This window comes from Colias croceus, chromosome Z, assembly GCF_905220415.1.
Source record: "Colias croceus chromosome Z, ilColCroc2.1".
In the NCBI taxonomy this organism is placed as follows: Eukaryota; Metazoa; Arthropoda; class Insecta; order Lepidoptera; family Pieridae; genus Colias; species Colias croceus.
The window spans coordinates 7022499-7049745 of record NC_059568.1 but is presented as its reverse complement, the minus strand read 5'-3'; the positions used below and the strand labels follow the sequence as shown (position 1 = coordinate 7049745).

Here is a 27247-nt window from a genome sequence, read left to right as displayed (position 1 = left end):
TTTAGAACATGCTATAGTGTTATGTTGTAGTCTCAAATATGTACATTATGTGCATAGATTTTCTCTAATATTGCAGAACTTTTAACAGAAAGAAAACTTTTACACTTTTTATTTGTGAAGTGATTTAAGTTTTTTCTATGAAAAGTGTGTAAGTACGCCAAACCACTAACCAGATACCATTTTCAATATCAATAATCAAGTAAATCTCTTGGAAAGGTATACAATAAAGCCAACCATAATTCAAACTGATTGAAAAAGATAATTTATTAATCGTGTTTTTTCACATATTAATTGAACTCTACTACATTTCAATGAAACATTGATTCGTGCTATGTGAAACAGGATTTATACCATATTGTGATGTTTTCAGAAACATGTGACTTCCATGAACCGCGTTGCTTTCGATACAATAATAAAACGAATTGTTAGTGATATCTATACTAATATTATAAAGCTGATGAGATTGTTTGTTTGAACGCGCTAATCTCAGGAACAACTTACTGGTCCGATTTGAAAAATTATTTCGGTGTTAGATAGCCAATTTATCGAGGAAGGCTATAGGCAATATATCATCACGTTAAGACCAACAAGAGTGGAGCATTGCGGGTAAAACAGCAGGGCACAGCTAGTTTTATATAATTTGGCTATGCTTCGTCAGAGGTCGAAGTAAACAAGAAATAGGTATACTTTCACTGACACAAGCCGGTCCTTGCGTAACAGTTCGACACGTCTTTGTTACCGAATTTGAGACTTGCGACCCGTTAAATTAACACTTCACGGGTCTTACTTTTCCGAAACAATAATTGATGATATTCATGCAAAATAGTTTATTCCTACGCTGTCAATGCGTTAATGATGCTAAAAATGCGCGTATAAGATTTTTCATATTTTTCATGGTTATGGTACTTAATAGCAGTAATCTGTATCTTATCTTCTCTTATTTAATCAGTGAATCAAATAATGTCATTTTTAACCGACTTCAAAAAAAAGGAGGAGGTTATCAATTCGGCCGGTATTTTTTTTTTTTTTTTTTTTATGTATGTACACCGATTACTCCGAGGTTTCTGAACCGATTTACGTGATTCTTTTTTTGTTCGATGCGGGATGGTGTCGAATTGGTCCCATAAAAATTTTATTCGGCTAGGCCCAGTAGTTTTTATTTTATGAGCATTTTTGTCTGTACTCGATGACTTAATTGGAATGTAGCAAGTAACTTTGATTCACTTCCCGGTAACCGATTGAGCTGAAATTTTGTATACGTATGTAAATTGGATAGCGATGAAACATTATCATGACATAGAGCTGATTTGATGATGGAATCGGAAGGTGGCCATAGGAACTCAGTAATATATTGACTCAACTTTATCGAGTTTGGGCTCGTTTGATTCGTGTTGAAAATTACACTAAAAAGTATTAAATAAAATTAACTGCGTTAAAAACAACCGACTTCAAAAACGGAAAAGTAAAAAATAAAAAAGATTTGATATTATTAATTACTACATATTATTTAGATGTGCTATTTATTAAATAGGTTTGAAGTCGGTGCCAAACACTAAGCACTTAGTATTAAGCCCGTGCACCGACATCAAACCTATTTAATAAATAGCACATCTAAATAATATGTAGTAATTTATAATATCAAATCTTTTTTATTTTTTACTTTTCCGTTTTTGAAGTCGGTTGTTTTTAACGCAGTTAATTTTATTGCTCATTGTAGGTAAGGATCACAGGTAAGGATTAGTTTTCCCTCCAGATGTTTAAAGACTGATTTAATTTCTAGAGATTGGTTTTATATTATATTAAAGGGATATAATCCGAAAATCCGAAATAGAAAAGGCTATCGGCTTGAACACTGATTATCTCAATGTTCATATTTGGATATCTATCAGACCATTGTGAAATAAAAATAAATAAAATACAACATGACAAATAAGATGACAAAGACGGTAACAGAACTTACAGATTACACGACACATGTTAATCGTCAGAACACCTCAATCAATAGCATTTTATAGATACAGTTTTATGGACAAAAAGCCTTGGCACGTTCGAATGTTCATCACGAGTCGCAACGGAACCTTCGCATATAATTATTTCACACAATCGGATTGAAAACCGATGAAAAACAAAGTGAGAGCATGGGAACTAAGACGATCCGCTCGATAACGGCTTGTCAAGTGTAACTCCTCTAGAATTGTGACTTGTGAATAGCAAATGTTATCAGTATACGTATATGTTATGTAATTGCGTTCTTTATTAAATTATGTAATTTATAAACGTGTTTATATATCTATTATCTATATTTATAGATCTAGCTATATGTATAAACCTAAGATCTGAACATACTAAGTTATCATGATATTTTATTTATAACCTGTTCAATTTAGGTACATTAATTATTCTACAATACCAAAACCAAAACGAAAAAAAAGATCCTCAGGACAAATCCATACTTGTGTAAACTCATATAAATAACATTTACTTTTAAAAAGCTTCCGGGAGTGCCTATATATGCAATAACAATAAAATTTGTTGGCCAATAATCCTGAAGAGCACTATCACAGAATGATATATTAAACCAATGTTCCATGAAAAAATGTATAAATGAATTTCTATTAATTGAGAGCTTTAAGCTCTTTTACATTATACCCTTATAAAAATCCAAAATATTATAAAATTATTTATATATTAAACCTAACAAACAACTAAAATAAATAAATAAACTAAAAAAACTTTATAAATTATGATGCACCTGAAATGTAGGTGGGTAAATAAGGTTCGATCTTAAAATAGGCAAAATAATCTAAATGCACACCATATAGGGACTTTAACCCTACGATATTGAATTCTATAAGCGAGCGATACAAGCGATTGCGCGCGTGTGTGGAATTCCATACCAGTTTCAGAGAAGATCGTATTTAACCACAAAATTTACATTTGCGTTCGAGATTATTCTTATGCCCGCGGCATAAAGTTCCAATTCATGAGGCGTTTAATTAATTCAATAGGTTATTCTATAGATGTAACCTATACGAGTGAAGGCTCAAGATAATATGTTAACCAATAGCTTGGAAGCCACAAGATTGCTGCGAATTCTTGTTTATAAAGTTTTACTGGTTTTGAATGCTATGCTATCTAACGTAGCGCCTTATTGAGACAGCCGGGCTCCTATGCGTTTTCTGCATACTGATCGATACATTCTTCAAGTAACCTGGCTTTTATATGGGACTAGAATTATTCAGGAGATTAAGATGATAACAGGGAATGCGAATTCTTATACTTTTTACATAGCCACACATTTATTGTCTGGTATAAAATTTGCATAAAACTATGAAACAATACGTAACAACATCCACATACAACTATGCAAATTTCATGATATCTTACTTGTCTTTGTAGGTTTGTACCTTGTTTGTACCTATATTTTATACTTAAATAATATTGATGATGTCAGACATACCCTGGCTAAAATGCGAATAATTCGGCACCCAGAAACATGATTCATAATGTTTTTAGCTTATCACGCAAAGGAATCACTTCGATATAAAGTATCCTGTTTGTATAAAGCGAAGGGTTAATGTCGATATTCATGTCGACATTAAAAATCAAATTCGAGCAAATCATTTCAGAAATACCGATCACTTAATACGTGCACGCATGCATTTTAATAGCTATCAGAATTTTTACGTCCCGATTTAATGGCGTTGTGCCGAACGAGTTAATAACGTGTATTGGAATTTAAATTACTAAGAACCATAATGTTCTGATTTGGCAATCAACATATACAGCGTATATTCTTAAACAGATGCATACCGACATCTTACAGTTAAAGCATGGGGAAAACTGTATACCGTTGTGTTAATTTGAATAATAATTAACGCTGAGAGACAGTCTTTTAACTAATCCGGTTGATGTCCGGTCACAGCGAATAGGCACTTTTCAAGTTATGCCATCCGGCCCGGATGTTTATGAAAGTGGTCTAATGTGGAGTGTGAACGCTTCTTAATACACATTGCAACGTCAGGTAACACGCAAATCTTAGTCGTACGAAATACGGGCAAAATGTAATTAATACGAGGAATAAAATGCGATTTTGTAAAATTAAATGGTCATATGTTGCCTGTTGGCCTCCCTTACCAGATGCTTTATACAGACAATCTTGCAGCAACGCATTGTTCCTCAGTGCTAAATTAAACATGACACGCAAGTGCACATAAAAGTAAGTACTTATTAATTTTTATTTGTTAAGATTATACATTTTAGGTACTCATAAATTAAGAAAGATTCAATTTAATCATGTATATTTTAAACCAAAGTAAACTTCATTAAAATACTTATGAGTAATGCAATGGCTGAAAGAAGTTTTTATCACTTTTCTTATCCAATTTACCCATTTATTAAATAAATTAATAAATGCATAATATCTCAAGCTCCTTAGAGTATAAAAGGACTATTTCGTCGTACAACGCCCCTATTTAAACACTTAGACCGAAATGAATTGCGTGCGTACACGCAGTCTCACAAGATTACAGTGCATTGCCTTCTATTCAAGTTGTCTTCCTCAGGATATGAATGAAAGTGCACTCTAGCGCTGAATATATTAACTAAATTTTTGTATGATCAAATATCGGAAGTCATTTCTTAATACAACACATCCGCAGCATTTAATAACCACGGATGAGTATATAACTTATTGAAGAATGTTTTAAACATTATGGTAAGCTAAACTTGCACAACTTATGTATTCTGTATGTCCCATATAAACAGGTTCTCACATAAATTCCCGTTCAGCTGGCCGCTATAAATAATAACATAGATAATGTATTTGTTACTACGAATACACCTGCCTCCTATTCAAATTCTTATACATAGAGCATGTTAAAATTCGGCATTCCTAAGATAAGGTTATGCAAATGCGGACATATTTGAGGATATAATTCTGAGTATGGGATATGCACCGTAAACTTTCATGGATGTATTTTAAAAATATACCTAAGTGTATTTTGTCACGATATATGTAATTATAAAAATATCTTTGATAATATGTTGACACCATAAATGAATCAAATTAAATTTTACAAAAAACATTATCAAACCCTATACTTACTACCTAGTCACTATTAATTTTGAATAGAAAACCTAAAAAAACAATGATTTATAAGTTCTTTGTAAGTAGAAATCTATATAAATATAAATTAAAGCATGCAATGGACTTATAAATTCAGTGCGTGACCACCGTATTGTTAACTACTTACCACGATTGGGAGAGCATAAATGGGTAGTGGTACCCTTAAACATTGCATTCCTTAAATAACGTATTACAAAAAGGGAGAAATATATTGTCTACAGACAATATTAATATACTCTTACTGAGCAAAAACGTATTGCTCCGCTGAAAATGGTCGTCGGTTGAACATGGCGGGCGTGTTTCCCACGCGCATGGGATGCGAGCGCATGTCGCGCGCACATGTGTGCCGTCCCTTCGATGTGCGGGAAAACTTGTGATGGCCTTTGTTTTTTCTCTATCAAATATGAAGCACAAATAAACATGAACCATAAAAACAAACAATCTTTCCTAACGACTGCTTACAATTTAGGTTACGGTTACATTATTCCATACGGCTACGACGCGGGCTGTGAAGTATTCGATACGGCAGTTTAATTAATGTATCATCCATACAGTCAATTAGCGGCAAATTAAATTCAATGGAGTGGTTTTATTTCGTGTATTTCCATTGTCTACATCTGACTTTAAATGTTTAGTTGTATATTATTATCGTTTGTTCCATTTAATGAAAAATAGAAAGCAAAACATTTAACATGCTTGTATGTTTATACTGGGTCATTTAGTGTCAATTTATTTTAAAAGCCGTAAAATGTAATATAAATATTACCGATACATCTGCTACGTAAGTAAAAAGTCCAAAAGTATGTGCTAATGCTTGTCAATGCAAATAAAAATAACATTTATTATAAGGAAATCATGTCATAAAATTTCCTCCTCACAAAATGATTCAGTGACAAATTGAGTATAATTTGTATGTATTTAGACTCAAATATTAGACATTACATCAGTTATGTCTCTACATACACGTCTCTACGTGTTGGGCGCGGCTCGGGCATCGAACAGATACCGTTATCACTCTGTAACCTGTTTTTGATTATACCTTTCTGTGAATGAAACATAGCAAAAACATATTTAAAGTGCTTTTAATTTGCTTACTGCTTTCTAGTAGCTGTCATAGACAGGCCTGTAATGACTATTGCAACAATGTTGTTAGATCTTTTTTTACATTGGTAAATAATTTTATGCTAAAATGTTGTTACAAAAAATGTCAAGTGCCATTATCTTTCTTTGTTTCATCTAGTTTAGTGAACAATCTATTCTCAAGAGATTTGGAGGAACCGGGATAAGCTCGTATTTTGACAAAAAGTCAGAAACACGTGGTTACCCGCATATGTTCTATGTTTTGAGGCTTGATCTCGCACTCTAACATCTGTTAATCTGGGCGGGCCGCTTATTTTATAATGATGGGAAAGAAAATAACCCGAATGAAACGTAGCAAAAACTTCAAGTTCCTATCTTTTAAAAATGGTCGTGTTATCAATCTCGCATGCTTCCAGCGAGCACTCAAGATGAAGCTGTGTTACTGCAACCAATTAGAAAATACACTTTCAATTCGAAGTACGCGCGTACGATGGTGTCTTTTAAATAATTCAGGTTACAATATTAGGGTCAGTACCAATTGACCCTATGCAGCTGCTGCCCGAACGAACCGTTTTCAACATTCATATAAATATGCTTTTTTGGAATATTCAAAAATTAATAAGCGGATATTAAACATTTGGATCGCTCATAAAATAAATGATTTATGCTCTAAATATACAATAATATATAACTACCTAAAGATCCATTACATTTTTATTTCGTTAATATATAATATAAATACCTATATAATATTATTACAAGTAAATTAATTTCCCTTGTAATTTAAAAGGAAAAATTATATTTCATACGTGGTTATCAACAGTATCGACGGAAAAATATTAGTCTTAAGACCTCTTCATTAAAAATAAATAAATAAGAGAACAAAACAGTTTCAAAAATATGAGCAACTGCTTAATTCAGTTTTTGTAAACATCAAGATGCTGGCCTCGTGAATATAGGTAATTTATTGTACAGTACTTTAAATCCATTTCGTCGAAATAAGCGTCATTAGTCGAATATAAAACAAAGAAATATAATTAAGCAACAATTTTATACTTGTCAAACAACTGGAGAAAAAAAAGATTATACGGCCGAATTATAATTACTTACATCATATATGTATACTGTATACTGTATACTGTATAGATATAAAGCTGGCAAATAAAATGTCTTGTTACGCGTTTGCACTTGAATAAATTGGCAGCACCTGCTCATTATATCAGTTTAAGTAAATCGCTGGTTCCGTATTATGGTCCTTAGATAAGGATGCTAAAATTAATACTGTTTTTAATATAATATTCAAATGTATGCAAAAGCTGATTACGTTTTTGAAGTAATCACTACATAGTATAAAACAAAGTACATAGCTTTTTCTGTCCCTTTGTATGTATCCCTTAAATCTTAAACTTACGCAACGGATTTTGATGCGGTTTTTTATTAATTGATAGAGTGATTCAAAAGGAAGGTTTTATTATATAATTTCTAGTTAATAATAAATAAATAAATGTGTGTAATGTATGTGTGTAATGTGTGAATGAAGAAAGAAGAATGAAGAAAACATTTCATTTGCAAAGTTATCATATACATTTTTATATGATAATTTATAAGATTTCAACATCTCAAGCTGTTTTAGACCTTACAAATCTCGTTGCGAAACAGGTTGATAGCAAAAATAAATGTATTGGAGTCTTCTTAGACTTGGCCAAAGCGTTTGACACAGTCTCCGTTCCTATTTTACTGCAGTCAATGTCAGATATCGGTATAAGAGGAGAACCTTTGGAGTTATTCCATGATTATTTAACCGATAGATCACAAACCGTCGTAATCAGCGGCATCTATAGTAGAGAAGTCCCAACTACATAATATGGCCTCCCGCAAGGAAGTGTCTTGGCTCCTTCACTCTTTCTAATCTATTTAAATAATCTCTGTAAAATCAAACTTAAAAATTGTAAGTTGTTTGCATTTGCTGACGATACAGCACTAATTTTCTATGGCAAGGATTGGAAACAAGCAAAATTATACGCCGAAGATAGTTAAAAATAGTTGCACGCTGGCTGCTTCGTAATTTACTCACTCTTAATGTAACTAAAACGAAAGCTATGCTTTTTGCGAACAATATAAGATCATTCCCAAAAGAACCGTTTGATATAAAACTACACACGTGCAAAACCACCAGCGACAACTCTTGTGACTGTCCCACTATAGAATTAACCCAAGAAATCAAATATCTAGGAGTTATTATTGACCATAAAATGACATGGATACCACATATTAACCAGCTTACACAAAGAACGAGAAAGATGATATATATTTTTAAAAAGCTAAGACACGTTGCAGACTACCCTCTCCTAAAACAAGTGTACTATGCTCTCGCGCAATCTATTTTGACATACTGTATTACTTCATGGGGCGGTGCAAAAAAGTCTCACATAATAGGTCTAGAAAGAGCACAGCGAGCTCTGCTCAAAGTGATGCGTTTCAAACCTATATTATACCCTACATCTGACATCTATACTGATTGTGAGTTTGTGACGTATTGACTATCAGACAGCTATTCATCAAAGCCTGTATCATGGAGCAACATACAAAAATTGATCATAAAAAAACCTTAGGACGTCAACGTAATGTTTGTCCCACGATTAAATTCAAGTCATATTCTATTCGAAAATTCCAATGCTTTCTCGGACCCATGTTATATAATAAAATAAATAAGCAAATTGATATCTATCGTACCTAGGGTTGCCAGATCCAGGCTGATCATTTCCGGGACATTTCTGGGGCCCCGAACGGAATCAGAGTTTTGGTCTTTGGTCCAAGGCTAAATTAAGTAAGAATTACCAAACGGTATTGGTTGATAAAAAAAAAATTTTTTAATTAAGTAGTTACTTTCTATAACTGTCAAATACAAAAATTGTAATTCAACTTTTCTAAGTAACTTTTAAGGCCTTAATATGACAAATGAACTTTAAATAGAAACTGAGATACTTACTCTTTCAGTTATCTTATAGTCAAATCCCGAAACATAATTTTTTCGCGAAAGGACTGGCTTATTTATGTTTGGCAAAAGCCATCGGGCAATCCTCGAAATACATTTGAATTTCGCCCTTTGTCTGAAGTATTTTTAAACAAACCTAGGAGCTCCTAACTTTTCAGGCAAATATCGACCGTAAATTGTTCTGTTTTAGTTTGGTCAATTCTATAAGCTAGCAGATCAATGTCCAGCAGATCAAAAAAAATTGAGTTCTTATCACATGCAGTCGAGTTCTACAGTTCCTGATAATTTTTAGAAATAGTTCTGGCGTTTTTACCTTAAAAACGACATTTGAAAAAATGATCTGCCGACTTCCCGTAGCAGATCAAAAAAAAATGTGAGTTCTTATCGCATGCAGTTGAGTTCTACAGTTCCTGATACTTCTTAGAAATAGTTCTGGCGTTACTTGCCGTTACTTGGCGTTAAACCAGTCTAACCTACGAGTGCCCGAGCTTCGGTTTTTGACTATAACATTTCAATTAAACTTTTAAATTAAAATCAGGTATTTTGTAACTTAAATAAAATATAGAACAAATATTGAGAACTTTATAACGATTACCTACTAAAACTTTGGTAGATCATCATATCTAATATAAAAAACTAATAGAGTGCGGATGGCGACTCGTCGAGCGAATCGAGCTGCTCGCTGACTTTTACAGCCGTAGTAACATTGTAAAAAGCTAGTATTTTTTCATTCCGGGACAGCGAAGTAAAATTACTGGACACGGGACAGCAAGCAAAAATCCGGGACAATCCCGGAAATCCCGGCCATCTGGCAACCCTAATCGTACCACATATACTCAATGCAAAAATAAAATACATAATTGGTTAAAATCACAAAATTATACTTACACAAATTAAAAAATTTATTCAAAACCTTGGAATAAGTAGGTACATTATTACAACGATCTACTTATCTTCACACAAATAAAATATATAATCAACAGTATTAACATAAATTTTATAAACAAAATTTAATAACAATAGGTACATAAAAAAAATTCTAATCACAATCACTACAAATAAAATAAATATAATATTCACATTCTTTTTTTTAAATTAAATGTTTTGTAAAATTGAGCTTAAGTCCATAACTTTCGTTGTTGTTTTACTCGTCATCAACGATCGGTTAGTAAGGTCCATTATTCTAAGAATTATTAAGTACGCAAATGTCAAATTACCGTCTTTGTTATGATAATTTTTGTAACTTTATTAACGCTTGTATCACGCTTGTATTATTGTGAATAATTAGTTTATATTACATAGTGGGAAGATATAATCGTCTAAGATACAGGCTCGGCCTAGTTTAGACGATAATGTCCATAGTTTTAAGTATTGTGTTTATATAAATTGAGTGGCATACACAGTGTAATTGAAGGTATGGATAAATAAAGATTTTTATTTTATTATTTATCTTGTTCATAGAGTTTTAGCTCTTCTTTTTTTAATTCGTTCATTATGAAATCAATTCATGAAAAAAGTATGTCGTTGTGAATATTGTCAAATTATTAATATCACTTAAATAACATCCCTAGTTAAATTATATCATCTTATTATCTGATATCTCTCTATTTTTTCAGTAGTCTAAAACAATATGCAAAATTGTAAAATGCGTTTTTATTACATTAGAATATCTACACTAATATTATAAAGAGGAAAACTTTGTTTGTTTGTTTGATTGTAATGAATAATAGGCTCATAGACTACTGGACCGATTTTAAATTTTTAAAATCGGTCCAGTAAATAGAAGTGAAATAATTTCATTTCATCATTCGAAAGCTACATTATCCTATCACTATCCACGAGTAATATAGGCTATATTATATTATCACGCTAAGACTAACAGGAGCGGAGCCACGCGGGTGAAACCGCGCGGCACAGCTAGTATTTTATAATTTGAGCAGGATAAATCTATCTAGACGTAAAACAATGTAGAGCAGAAGGTAATCGTTGATAAATTTGTTAATAAACTATAATCTATATAATAGATACTCAATAGTTTTACTTAAATGGAAGTAAAAAAAAACTCACAAGCTTTTCGTAAAGTTTGAAAATTATGTGTTCAATTGTTTTGGCGCCACACTGATAAGGCATCATTGAAATGTTATTCAATGTTCAATGCATTGTAATGAATCAACCATGTTAAATATATATTGTAACCGTTTTCATGTAATTTAAAGTACTGATAGTGAAAACGAGTTTTCATTCAAATAAAATGATAATGGTCTCATTGAAACGAATATACCTACCTAAATAACACAAAATTTCCTGTTCGAAACCGGAATATTAGTCTGCAATTGTGAATTAAATATCCGACTGATTAATGATAAAATTAGATGTCACAAAATAATAAATAATGAGAAAAGGTACTTTCACATCCGATGATCTGCCGCTGTAGGTACGTAAATTCTTATATGTTCTTAACTGGTTATAACTAATATAATCAAGATTTGATAAATGGATAAAACACCAATAAAGTATGTGTCAATGTTTGAATCATCAACTGTTCAATTGAAGTCACTGTACATCCATGACTGTCCTACGTTATCTCAATTATAAATGATTAAAATCATATATCATTTGAATTGTTTGTTTTTCAAATACATTGAATCCAATGTTCAATACCTACCTATAACGTATTTTTTAAATAACAATCACAAAAGTACCTTTACCTTTTGATTTGATTCAGATGTTTTCCATCAACAAAAAACAACGTATCCTATCCCTATAAATTGAGTGAAATTTTCATTTAATGTACAAATAAAAAGCTTCCAATTACCTAAGGATATGCTTATTTATTCCTTATCCCTACACCGTCCAATTTTCTTTACAACAGTAGCAATATCAATCGAGGCCAAACGTCACTGTGAATTAGAACTAGGTAACCAAGTAAATGTTCGAGTATTGAATAATATAAACATAATTTTAATGCGCAAATTGGTTTTACAAAGGTAACTGCGCAACATAATATTACTAGCGAGTAACGCTGTTAAAAGTATTAACGTATTTGAGTGCTCAGTTTCATAGACAGCGAATCGCTAGCGGCCCCATTGTAATGTCACGCTCGCATGCCTTCCCGTGAGATGGCCTCACAGGCTTAACTATTTTTAAATTTATTTCATATTATTCTCTTCTAATAGAGCACCTTCGTGTTAATTCAATACAATATATTATACCGCTCTGAATAAAATAACTATTAACAAATGACAGACGGTGTACTTCAAATTAGACTAAACGGTAACTATAGTTGTTCTCTCAACAAAAATTATGCTAATCTCTGTATCATGTGAATATTGTGTGACTTTTTGAGACTGCAATTATTCTTTAGATATAAACGCTTTACTCTTTATTAATCGTGGTGTTATTTGATAGGTAGATAAGTGATGTATAGCTATTATATTATATCGATATTGATATTGAAATAGCCTTTAAAACTTTGTAGAGATTATGTTTCATAAGTTTCAGACATACCACTATCAATGTCGTATGCATTGATTTATTGATAAATTATTAAATTATAATTGATAGATGAATAGAATTACTCGCTCATTGAAGAGCTCGACATTGCATATTGTATGCATTGTGTAATGTGTTAGAGCAAGAGAAAATAATAATAAAGATGAACGTCAATATGATTTATGTTCATAATTTTATGTACTAAAAATCTCGTTTCAAATAATAACAAGTAAACTGCCTCGAATTCATGTTCATTTATAAAATGTGAATGAAGTTACTTACCAGATTTATTTTTTTAAATATTTTTTTGTAAAAGTACTTAACTAAGTAAAAATATTATTGCCATGTACATTCGAGTCAATGAAAATGACAATATTTATGCAAATACTACAATGACTCTCAATTTGAAATCGAACGCGTCCATTTCATTGGACTGATTACATAAAGGTACGATACGTTGAAAAGCAGAATCTATGTTAATGATGAAATATTGCATGACATCGGTAATACAGGCTACAGCTTCCTTTGTAAAATTACAGTTAAAATTCTTAAAATAAGCATTGTCATATAATTCATATCTGAAATACAAAAAAATTAGAAAAATGTTTAAGGTTTATAAATACAAAAATCACAAATTTTAAAAGTATGTAAATGCCAACAGTAAATTTTATAATTAAGTATTACCTATACTAAATCCTTATTAATGTTAAAACATAAAATGAACGACATAGTACATTTATTCAATCAAAAAACGTCTCTTGCAAATAAATACTCGTTCTTTATTCTTAGAACAATGTTCTTCAAAAAATAAATAAATCAATGGTCATTAATAAAAGCAATGAAATGTATACTATGAAATCTGATGTCGTATGCACTATGTTCGTCAAACCGAGACGATATTGATACTATGACCGCTGCTAAGACATTTGACATACAATCCGAGATCCTATACAGTGTGTTGAATAAATTTTGCAAAGTCCACTACTGTTATTTTAGCTATTTACAGTTTTAGAGCTAGCGCGCAAGAGCAACTTTTGTCTCCGCAACTTTTGTCTCTCCCATTAACTTCCTATAGATTTGATGGGAGAGACAAAAAGTTGTTCTTGCACGCTAGCTCTAAGCACCTTAATTTTTAAGCTTTGCTGATTGGATTGATTTTAACTTTTTTACTATTTTTTTTTTGGTAAAGTAGTATCGTGGTTACAATGGATGCTATGTTGGTGTTGAATTCCTAAAATCTGCAACCTTCCTCTGAAATAATCTAGTAACATCTACTAATAATTATGTAAAATAAACTAATGGTTTAATTAAGATTTTGTAAGTAGTTCTTTTAGCTATTGCAGTATTTGTAAAAACTAGCTGTATTAACGGATAAATATTAATATCACACGCGGGCTATGAATGTTTACGCTCTGGGGGATAGTAATTATAATAATGACTACACATGTTTATTACATTTGTTTGCATTAGTTTGCACACATTGACATTGGGAATTGGAACAAATTAATACGTTTTGCACGACGATGCGAAGCATCAGAGAGTACTTTACGATCGAAAAATTTTTTTCGCCTCATTTTTGCAGCTATTCTTATTATTATAGCCTTGTTAGTTCACGGAATCAAGATATTTTGCATACTATTGTCGAGATAATTTAATGGAGATTAATCCCATACTTTTTAAAAATTGATTTACTTCAATAGAATTGGAAAAAAACACCGAAATAGGTCAAAAAATTTTCCTGTCCGTCATGTGTGAAACCTGAAAACACTATAACTTGTGAAAAAATCCATCATTTGAGTTAATTTTTTTTTTTAATATTCTAATCGACGATTGTAGGTCACTGAATGCGAATGATTAATTAATTCAGTGTCGTTTAATTGCAATTAATAAAAAACGAAAACTACAAGACTGTATATCTATATATATATTTTTTTTATATTTCATAATTCAATGAGCATTATGAGTCGTGCACTTTTGGATTTTCCAAATAATTTTTATTTTTTTCATTTTAACTCTAGCTTTGACTTGTTTTGCCTTGCCGGTTACGTCTGTAGACTGTAATATCTACTAATTAGGTAATATTACTTATATGAAATAATATTGTGTTCATCTTCTTTTCCTGTATGCGTTTAAAACTTATTATAAAATTGCAAACGCGACGACCTTAATGTTTATTCTGTTAATTATTGACCCCATTTCAATTGCGACAACACGCAAAACCTCTGTCGTTTGGTACTTACTCTTCAGATAAATAGGAAAAACTAAAATTTGTAACAAGATATCTCTAAAAAATTATAATATTTTCAATTGCAGCTTGTTCTAGCTTTTTAGACTGTGTATAACATACGATTTTTTTACCGTAACAGAAGCTTAACCGTATTTAGTCGTGTGTTGAATTTATTATGTCAACCAAGATATTGCAAAATCTATATTTATTGCGAAAAAATTAAAAAGTACAATTTTGATCTAAATAGTTGCTAGCTACTCTCGACGCTTTTTAGAAGGGATAATTGGAAGTATTTTTAATATGATTGATATAGGTTTGTTAAGAACTATCAATTCATGCAATATTGAGGCTCATGGGCTGAAGGTAGGAGACGTTCCACTCGGCTGCATTGAAGCGTCACGGGCTGACGAGCTCCCTTTTAACCCGCCTTCGGAAATCCTCGTTGATCTTCGCGTGCCTTCGGTCACACATCTCCTAATTCTTTAGGTGAGCGTGCGATGAGTCAACTAATTCACTAATAGTATGGTACATATATGGTTGCAAGCCAACACTTAAGAACTAAATAACATAATACAATCGCTCTTAAATGTTTGGTTGTTGGAAATACATCTTGCGTGTTTATTGTTTCTTTATGACCACAAATAAAATCAATTTGTGGTGTAACGTTTTTCAGAATTGCAGATGGTAAAGCCAAACCACACACACCTTTTTGATGTTTCAAAAACCATTTTTGCAAGACATGCAGATTTTTGCGCGCTCTTTCTTTGCAAAGTACGAAAATTGGTTACATAACAAGAAAATCTTTTCACAAAATATAATAAAATAATTTTGCCACAAACTCCATTGTATTTATGTATGAAGTGAAAAGTAGTTCCATTACTTTAAAAAATAAAAATTGTGAACATTGTAATTTGTAAAGCAACAACACAAAGTAAACATTTTTCATATGCATTTTTTTATTTATTTGAAAGCAAAAGGAGACCAAATTGAATACAGATAATAACTTAAAGCTGAGTTTTCTGACGATTTCTTATTTTTGTTTTATTTTTTATTACAAATTTTTATACAATTAGTATAATTAATAGGTATGCATTGTATTGTAACGACGAAGAAGTTAGAAAATATAGTGTTGTATTTTATATTTTTAAACCACTTTTTGTAGACTAATTTGGGACTCTACTAAACTTCTACTTCAGCTGCTCTACTGGCCTTAAATACTTTTTTATCGTTAATTATTCAATTGATTCAATTAAAGTGTAGTTGGCAAGGGCACTTTTAACTGAAGCCTTAATTATTTCTGCTGGGAACATTGAAACTGATACTGTTATTTAACTTGTTATCTATTAAGAATTATTACAATATCTTTATAAGGAAAATACATTTTTGTTACAAATTGCATTAATAGATTAAGAAAATCACAAAAACAGATGATTCAGTTTCCATGCGTTACAAATATCATTTGTCTAGTAATTAATAATTGTTAAATAATTAATAATATTTTTTTTACTTATATTATAAATGCGAAAGTAAGTCTGTCAGTCTGTCTGTTACTCAATCACGCCTAAACTACTGAACCAATTTGCATGAAATTTGTTATAGAGATATTTTGATACCCGAGAAAGGACATAGGCTACTTTTTATTTCGAAATATGTACCACGGGCGAAGCCGGGGCGGACCGCTAGTTGTTTATAAAAACATCGCACTATGTGAAAAATCATAAAATGATTCCGATATAGTCATGTGTGTGTAATATGTGTGTGTGATAAGACCACAACTATACCTAGTTTAATTGATCACAGCCGGCATACATAGTGATGCGCGAGTAAGCTCTATGGAATGTTTCTTGGACGAGATATTATATGTAGTACCTACTCCTTTAATAATTTTCCTAATTACTCTGTAGTATTCCTTTATTTAGGGAGACTATACGCGATATATAGCTATACGCTATGGAGTTTCTTGCCGGTTCTTCTCCATAGATCACTGCTTTCCGAATCGGTGGTAAATGTTAAAATAATTATGTAATGACGATTCGAAAGTGCTACTAAATAGTAGTCTAATTGAATAAATGAATGTTTGAGTTTGAGTTTGAGTTTGATAGATTCTGCACTGATTGTGTGGAAGTAAGTATGAAAATTCATGGCTTTGAAACTACATTTTAATATTCCGCTGAGTAGGCCGGTAATATAAAAATGTAGAGTTTTGTACAAAATCGTATTCGCTATAAACGAGCAATTATTAACCGATTGATCAATCTAACTTATGTTTTATAATAGTGTAAAATACAGAATAGAATCGCAACTAAATACTAATCATTAATTCGAAAATCAGAAGAAGGGTCCGATGTTTTTTGGAGGGAAACGTCTTCTTTAGGCGCGTTGATAGTAAAATTTCAAGGTCGCGTAATGGCGCGTCACGGCATGGAGTAAGGCGACGATTTCGGTATCTTTGAATCACTCACAAGTTTCACTATTGACACGTGTTTTCGGCACACACGCTCTTTTTTAATTTTTTTTTTCAAGTAAATAGATATGAGATTACATTTTAAAATACGTACATTAAAAAATATTTCATAGTTTCGCTTGATAAAAAATAACAATAACATAACACACGATGCTATGACTTAATGTTTATTTGGTTACATTCGCTTTAATAAGGTTTGGTTAAAGTGCGTATCCTGTTATCATTGACTCGGTATTTGTTATGATTGTACATGCCTAGCGTCTTTTTATTTTATCATTTTTGTTGTATTCATACATGCGAGAAATCTTTAGTACATATATTAATAATATGTAACATTAATTAATATTTAGTTAATAATATACTTAATTTAATGTATCCCTTTGATAACTAGGTAAGTCAAAACCTTTAATATACGAAAAACAGTAACATGAGAGGAACATAATACGCTTGATAATATATGTCATATAGAATATACATGCCAAAAATAACATATTTATATATTTCCTTAAGTATCTATAAATATAATAATAAGCATAAATATAAAGTTCCCAGTACTTCACAGTTCATAGTGAATAATTCACTGATATGAAGGAGTACATTCATTGTACACACTTGGTTTGTTTACCTTTAAATGATTCATTAGTATGTATGGTTATAAATTTGATTTATTTACGTATTGTGATAAGGAACGTGGCGCCTTTAATGTACTAGCTCTCCGCCTGCGGCCTCACCCGCGTTTTCAAAGAAAAACCCGCATAGTTCCCGTTCCCGTGGGATTTCCGGGATAAAACCTAACCTATGTTGCTCAGTGAAGATGCAGCTTTCTAATGGTGAAAGAATTTTTGAAATCGGTCCAGTAGTTTTGCGTGAAAACCATACATACATACATAATTACGAACCTTTCCTCTTTATAATATTAGTATAGATGAATAAGAAAATAATATAATGTAGTTCACAATAATTTGAACTATTTTGGAAGGCAAGTTAATTAATGATTTGTATCAATTTTCCCAAAAACAAATTAGGGGTTTGCGATATTTTACTCGTGTTGTACTCCTACCAAGGCTATAAACATAAAGCTATAGTAAAATCAAAGATAAAATTATTATCAGTGTCTCTACATTGTTTAATTTTTTTTTCAGACAAATCTAAACAATTGTCTATGATCCAAAACGTATGATTAACATTGTCTTGAAAGTCTTACAATTTACAATCTATGTAAATAAACCTTCACACAACTATTCAAGAACGATTAACTCAATCTTACCTTGTTACTATGTATATAATATGAAGCGTTAATATTTCTCAACATTCAAATGGTTTTAATTAATTGTGAATATAATTGTTCACGGGCAACACAAGGCCATCAGAAACAGATTAAAATCTTTATACAAAGCAGACATTACTTAGAGCATAGTTACTGTAGAGGCTAATAAGGCTATACGTTAAAAACATCATCTTTTTGTAACTTACATAGAGTGAGGTATTCGTAGAGTAAAAAAGACGGAATTCAAACAACCTTTGAAAGTGGGTTTGTTGATCAACTTATATACTCGTAATTTACATAATTTTGACATTGATTTATAACTGCCTTCCCGTCTCTTTCACTTTCAAGTTATTTGACCTAAGGTTGAAAGTAACTTAGTTATTTAGATTTTAGAGAATACCCAAGTATCGTATAAAGGGAAACGACAAATAAATTTTTAAAATTTTTAAAATAAATTTAAAATTTGGCAAATAAATTAATTTGAATTTGAATTTGAATTTGAACGAACAAAAAGGAAAACAATCAAAATTAAACATTCGCATCAACAAAATTCGCTTTGCATGTATCTACTATGTCATGTTTTACATAATATTTAATGTTTTTGACAAAATCGAATAAATTATTTTTATGTGAGAAATTGTATTATAAACCAGCGTGTTAAGTAAGAAAATACTGAATGTCCATTTGACAATTACCTACAGTATATTTATATACCAGCAAAAAAAGTATAATTCAGGTAAAATTATTATGCTTAAAACGATCTTTTGCAACTACATAATTTATGAATTGAAACTAATTGTATATTTTATTTATATATTATATAGTAAACAATTTAAAATAAATATAGAGAAACCAGACCAAATAGTTGTAGTCAATAATTATTATAAGGAAACTTTTATACAGCGCTATATATTATTACCTTACTATAATATAATAATATGTAGATTTAAAACATATTATCTAAATATCCTTTTATTTAATATTAACAAATTGAACTATTTCAATAAGTGTTTATGTGAAGCCTAGATAGGTGCTAATTACATGAAATGCAACAACGTATAATTTGTACAGTCAAGTAATTATTTTACAATTGTTCAGTGTTCTTTAATAAATATGACGTGTATTACTGGTACCATATAACTGTTGACTAGTGAAATCATCAAGAAGGGATTGAACACGAAAAGCTTTAACTTACAATATTTGTTAGGCAAGAATGAACCTTACGACTTTACAAAAGAATTCTATTTGCAATAAAATCACGTTTATAAATTAAACTTTTTGTATGGAATTGTTAAGTGCCAACAGCAAAAACACCAATCTTCAATACGTAGAGCTATGTTCTTTTATCGCAAAGAATTGCGCCGAAAGATGTAAAAACAAAGAAAATGTATTGGAATTTGCGCGGATTCGTTTGCTATTGTCGTTTGATAGTCATATATAAGTATGTTGTATACTGTGGTTGTATACATGGAATGAGACAAACTAGACGAACTATGAAGTAGTTTTACATTAAAAAAGTTATTTGATATTCAACGCGCGTCCAGCAGTTTTCGTGTAAATTTTTGTTAGCATCAACGATAAGGACTGCGTGACAATTGCAAGTAATAATGAGAATGTTTTTAATAAAGAATTGTTCCAAAATAACAACAGGATGTGTTATACTTGAAAAGAATATATCCTGCAAGTGGTACAAACGGGTGGTGCATCCGTGCTAGGTTGGGAATCGACTTCGTACAAAAACTACGAATACTTATAAACGGGACACGAGGGATGTACATTAAGGGTATCTTTTTTATGTAGCCTGTAGGTACTCGTGTTAGCTTCCGTTTTATTGTAATGCCGGAAGTAGGGTAAGTACCAAACAATTTTTGACATGTGGAAAGCATATTATAATGGGAAGTCATAGAGATTAGATTACGCTCTGTGTCTAGACGCTATCTGACTTGTTTAGTTTAATTTTGTTTCCAATTTGATGAATTCATGTCTATATTACCCGTGATCTTAAATTTGAGGGATTTAAATCTTATGACGTGCTTTCAAATACACGATATATAAGCTAGACTTGTTTAAGTGCTGGTTTTTCTCGATTTCTCTTCCGTTCGACGAGCAATTAAGGCGGTCCTAAGCGCTCTGCCTCGCAGAGGCTGCATCTTATATCCCATCATGGAAGTGGCTTATAGCCTTATATTCTCACCATGGTTATAGCAAGTTTTCTATTTTGAGAAATTAACTGCAAAAATGTGTTGCAAAAGCATTAATGTTATTTAAAATTGTACGCTTTTAAACTTTATTAATAAAATTAATTAGCCATTCAATTAGTAAATCCAAAACTATAATACACTCAAAAGAGTCTTTGATTTAATACAATTCTGAAGTTTGTGATACCTACTTAGGACGAATTGTGCTATTATTATTTGTAACAAGAAAACAAAACAATGTTTATTTATTAGTCGATGCGGTTTACCGCAACATGCAATAGAATTTATAAATAGTATTTAAAATATAATGCCTTCATTTTTAATGATAGTAAATTGTATAAAGGTGAAAACAATAAAAAATATATACTTAGCTTAAAATTTAATAAAAAGTAGATTTTGTCTACCTTTTTATCTTACTTATATCTGGGTTGCCAACGTGTATTTTTTAATATTTAGTTATAGAACAGTTTTTAAATAAAAATAATTATTGTTTATATCAATTATACTCGCTTGATTAATCAAATGTTTATTTTTATGCTTATTCTTATTTGTTCTGGTATACATTTTATAATAATACTAGCGGTCCGCCCCGGCTTCGCCCGTGGTACATATTAACGTTTTCTCTACATAAGAACCATCCTCGTACTTCAAGGAATATAATAAAAAAAGAATTATCGAAATCGGTTCAGCCGTTCTCGAGTTATGGAATTACAACGAAAAGTGGCATTGATTTTTATATATTAGACTGGTATACATTTTATAATAATATTAGTCATTTTTTTTTAAAATGGATTGCTTGGGTTTTTTTCTGCAATAGAATTTAAATGAATATGTAAGCCTACGTGTAATTACTAAAATGCTTAGACACACGTATTTTTTATCATATATCTCGAAACATCGTCATCAAAAAATCTATAATGCCACTTCACGAATTCTTGGTTAGTTTTAGATTATAAATCATAAATCCTAGAGGGTTTATGATTTGATTCCATTTATATTTTATCCAGTGGTGTAAATTCTTAAGAAAAACTAATAAAAGTTTTGGACATAATATTATTCAATATGGGCTCTACAACAATCTAAACTATCCTTTAGAGTTTAGATTATAAAAAAATGGAATTTTAACATTGTTTTATGATTTGATTACAAATTTATTTTGGCCAATAGTATGAAATTATACGTAGGTACTTATGAAAAATTTCAGAGTTTTGGGCACATTATTAAGTATGGACTCTACCATGGCTCTACCAATCTAAACTATCCTTTATGTAGTAGAAAAGTAGAATTTAAAGATTGTGAATATGTTTTAATTACATTTACCTATATTTTGGCCAATAGTGTAAAATTATACGTACTATAATGAGTTTTGGGCAAATTATTATATACGGGCTCTACAACAATCTAAACTATCCTTAATGTAATAGAAAAGTGGAATTTGAAGATTATGAATGTTTAATTAATAAGACTTCTTCTAGAAGCCCTTGACAGTCATAACATAGTTTTACCATTTACCAATCAAATATAATCTATCCCTGGCCGATTAGTTTCAATGTAAATGTACAAATTTTGATTTTCAGGATGATAATATATTTAAATGAGTTTGTCCTTGTGAATGAGTTGTATTGTAATGTCTAATAACAATCTAAGATTGATCTCGGTGAATTGTTACATTGCGATTATTCATCATCATGTAACATACGAAATAAATAAGAATAAAGTATGATGATAAATACAATGTTTGTTTCCAAAGACTAGACGTTATACATTCTGAGTTTAAAACAGTATTTTACTTCTATATTTCACGTTCGAATAACGTTACAAAAAACAATGGTTGCCTTGTATTCGTTAGAGCTCCACCGCGTTATGAGTTTACTAATTAACAATAAAATAATTGGCTGGATTACGTGTCATTCGGTAACATAATTACAACTGCCACTGCCTTGAGTATACATTACAATAAGTTTTACAAAGTTTTCAGCTTTGCTGGTATAATATTCTCATTTCATATTTAGCTTCTATACTGATAGATGCTTTTATAATTTGCTTTTATAATTAATTAGATAAAAGTAATACTTAAAAAAACCTCATTTTTACATGAGCTCTACATTTGTGCATTTAAAATCTTAGTAACTTATTCCAAATGATCAATTCACCTTAACACAATGAAAAACATCGGATGAAGTATATTTTTTCAAAGAAAAACATGTTTCACTTACAGACTAAAAAGCTTCAAATATCAAAATCCGTTAGCTGTAGAGGCTAGTAAGTTTAGCAGCTTGCTTTGTTCACGAGATAGAAAGTAAGGCTCCACAGCGGCATGTAAACAAAATAGGAATCGCGAGGCTTTTGAATCGTGGCGCGAAGGCACCTGAACATAGCTCACCTCTCTCCTGGATTTCGGCTTTGCAGCTGAGCGCCGCTAGCAGCACCAGAAAGGTCACTCTGTACATTGTCACGGAGGCGCACTTAGCAAGGGCACATGCTAGCACAGCGCACAGTTTTACAAACACCACATAAGTCCAAATCACTCGGCACCGCAACACGCGTCAGTTTCGTTCGCAAGCGCAACTTGTGTGACGTTCAAACTCTATGGAGTCTCAGCGCGTACGCACAGCGTCGCTTTTTCAAAGATTATGATGATTTACAGATATGCCCATATTTGGTGTTGACTTTTCGCAGATTTATTATCTGGTTCACTTTCAAATATTTGATTAAAAACATTTGTAGTTTTATTTATCAATAAAAAATGTTTTGTTTACAAACAAGAGTTAAAAATAAATTGTCAGAGCTAATAAGTATTCAATTAAAATTAACACTTAAACTTCAAAATTTATTTGTCTTACTCACAAAACAAAATTTGATTTACATTTTATTAGCATAATTATGATTTCACAAAAAAATCTGCTCTACTAGAAATTAGTAGAGCATTTTTTTTTTGTAGCAATTCATACATTGTACATAGATTAATTTTCTTATAACTTATACATTATACACCATTTAATTTTATACACTTGACATGGATCACAAACACGTGAAACATGATTAGTACAACACATCTGCATTAGATAATCTATGACCGCACAGTAGCTTGAGGCTATATCGTAGCCGGCGTTCGCGCAGGTAAGTAAGCCTTCGGCGGCGATGGGTCGGCGCGGTGAGCGGGGGAGGAGGGGCTGCACTTGCATCTCGGCCGGGATGAAAGGAGACATTCATTCGCACGCCATGCTGGCCCGCTATTACAAAAGACTCCAGGACAAAATGCCTGAGACACGTGGTACCATATTTAATCTCACATTCGTGAGACTCATTTTTATATACAAATGTGGTTTTGGTGTGTTTCTTGTTATAGAATTTTGATCAAATATGCGATTTATGTATAACTCTACAATCTATATGTACTCTACAATATAGCAACGAAGTAATTTGTATCATTGTATGTAGGCTCTACATACAAATTGCTCTATTTGAATAAAATTATCTACCTCTATTATAGAGACAAATTAGTTCAAATAATACATTTTAACATGAAAAATATTTATATATGTTATACATAAATATGTTATTTCCGAAGTTATGAAACTACATATTTAAACAATTACATAATTATTAAAAGTTTATGGCTTGAAAACAGGATATTATCTCTCTTTTGCTAACTGTGATCCAAATACCGGCATTACCAATCAAATATAATGTACCTACTCGTACCTACTAGTTTCTACTTTTCCTCATTGCTCATGTGATTAAACTAGGCATGTCGAATTAGAAAAGGGTATCATTTAAGCTATCACCAATTTAATTAGTTTTGTGTTTCTTAAATAATAGGGTTTGTCCTCAAAATAGTAGATCTGTCACCAAAATGTAGTCACCAAACAATGCAAAATCAGTTCCACAATAAATCACCTAAAATCCTGAGATACTTATAAGGTCTAGTACCATATAAATGTTTTTGTATGTATTATAATAGGTGGGTCCTAATAAGTATTTAAGCAAAATATTTTAAAGAGATCACCAATAAATCATATTATGTTACTAAAAGTTAAAATAATCAATATTTATTCTTAAAAATAATAACCACTGAATAATCAGCTCTGGTTTAATAGCTGACAAATGGTTAGCATAATTGTATATAAAACACTTAATTAAAGTTAAAATAATCAATATTTATTGTTAAAAAACAATAATCACTGAATAATCAGCGCTGGTTTGGATTTCGAAGGGCGCCCCCTTTTTCTTTTCTGGCCGATAAGTACATTTTTTGCTTCTGGTGGGGGGTTGGCCAGCTTTAAAGTTTAAGCGTATGGCTAATTCGATAATATGTTTGCACATGTCAATTTTTAAAGCGCGCCAATTTGTCTCCGCTCCTTTGATCATTTTTTCATTAAAATTATAAATTGATATATTAAATTGATAACGAATACTATTAATTTATTATCTGAACGAAATAAAATGTTACTACTGTATTGGCACAATATACAGATACATACAGTAAGGAAACTTCATACAAAATTTTCGAAATGGCTCCCCCCCCCATAAAGCGTGTTTACGAGGGTATTGAGGGGGATCGATAGTAGCGGGTGACACATTCACAGATTTTGAATATAGTATGGAAAAAAGTTTAAAGTGATGTCAATTCACATTAAATAAATATCGATTGTTTCAGTTTGTAGCCCTTTCAATAAATATATTTGTAAATACCGTATCTGACTACAAGTTAAAAAGAGACTATTTTTTAATTTCTATAGATATGGTAGTATGAGTTTTAAATTATGTATGTTGAAATATTTTCTATCAAAATGATAGCTACAAATAGTACCTATTAGGAGTCCAGTCTGTTTAAAGATCGCATCTATTGCAATCTAGAAGAGCACGAAAATCTAAAAAAATGGAAACCTTAAAAAAATCTTGTTTAAATTTATGTGCATAATTACGTAAATATTAGGGAAGAAAAAGATAGATATTATAATTATTGTATTTTTATCGATACGTGACTTTACCACTTTGTCAAACACTAAGCCTGTCAAGCTATTTTCTTTTTCATCCTAAAACAAAAAGGTGGAGGTTCTATGCTCGTATAATAATAATTTTAATTTATTTTTGCATATTTTGTGTTTTTTAATTTAATTTAATTTATCGTTTTAAAAATAATTTAATAGGTATACATACATACAAGTATTGTAAATTCTGGTATAAAATAATTATTGAATATATGTATAATACAAATATCAAGCATTATAAATAATTTAGGTACATTAAATAGCCTTCGGCGTCCATAACAAAGCAAGATTTCGAAATATAGCACTGATAAAAACGTATTCACTTTTACAAGGTGTATAAATTCGGATTGTTTCTTCTTGTAAATTCATATTTAGGCTACACCATTTTTGTATTTTAACGGGTTTTAATCTCAAAATTATCACTAAATCAACTGTGAAAAAAAGCAAACAGAAATATACAGGCCGAATTGATAACCTCCTCCTTTATTTTTGAAGTCGGTTAAATACCAAAAAGTAACAGCCCTATAGCTATACGTCATAATTTCATCGCAGGGGCTTAGTTTCCTAACTGTATGTACGTAGTATATATCTGTCAACTGTGGTATTGGTGACAAAATATCAAATAAAAAGGAATCGCAGTCAGGGATCGATAATCGATTTATTTGGTGACAGATCTACCATTCTGAGCACAGAGCTATTATTTAAGTAACAAAACTGTTATTATAAGAACGAAGTTTATATTCATGTAATGTAATATAATTTTATTGGTTATCGATCTCTTATTTTACACATATATTAACATTAATTTGATAATTCATACCTGGGAACAATTATTGTTTATCTGAAAACGAAAATATTTCGTGGTGATAGAGATCTATTTAGTAGGTGATACAACTTGATGACAAATATAAATTTTGGTGATAGAAAATATAGTTCCCATTAGAAAAACTAAGAGAAAATTATATAAAACTTTATTTTTAAAATAAAATGTATAAAGAGAGTTTTCAAAAGAATGAAACATTTAACGATTTAAGGAATAAGGTAAAAATCTAATTTATACGTCAAAAATAATTGAATACCTACAGGATAAAAAACACGTGAATATAGATACAGTGCCTACAAAAGAAATGTTAATTCGTCTGATTAAACCGTATTAATGACGAAATAATTTAAGTCCTTGAAAATTGAAATTAGTATCGGAATGTATAGAATGAGTTTGTTGCGATTTATTTTACAATCGAATCGATACTAAGAAACTGCAAGCAATGCAGTTCATATGAATCGCACCATAAAAATAACCATACGATAATATAACTAGAATTTTGCCGTGGAATTGCTTGCACTTCACATTATCTCGCGCCAGCCCTTTCTAATCTCCACACTCTATCTCACCCCTTCAATT

General features: G+C 31.0%; 1 protein-coding gene across 1 annotated transcript in view; it reads right to left on the bottom strand.

Annotated features, from left to right (window-relative positions):
- Positions 1 to 23426, bottom strand: part of LOC123704916 (epidermal growth factor receptor) — a 73633-nt gene extending 50207 nt beyond the window's left edge. Inside the window, exon 1 of the mRNA XM_045653407.1 lies at positions 23235 to 23426. Within this exon, the coding sequence (XP_045509363.1) occupies positions 23235 to 23301 (67 nt within the window). The 5' untranslated portion in view covers positions 23302 to 23426. The remainder of the gene's footprint in view (positions 1 to 23234) is intronic.
- Between the last annotated feature and the right edge of the window lie 3821 nt (positions 23427 to 27247).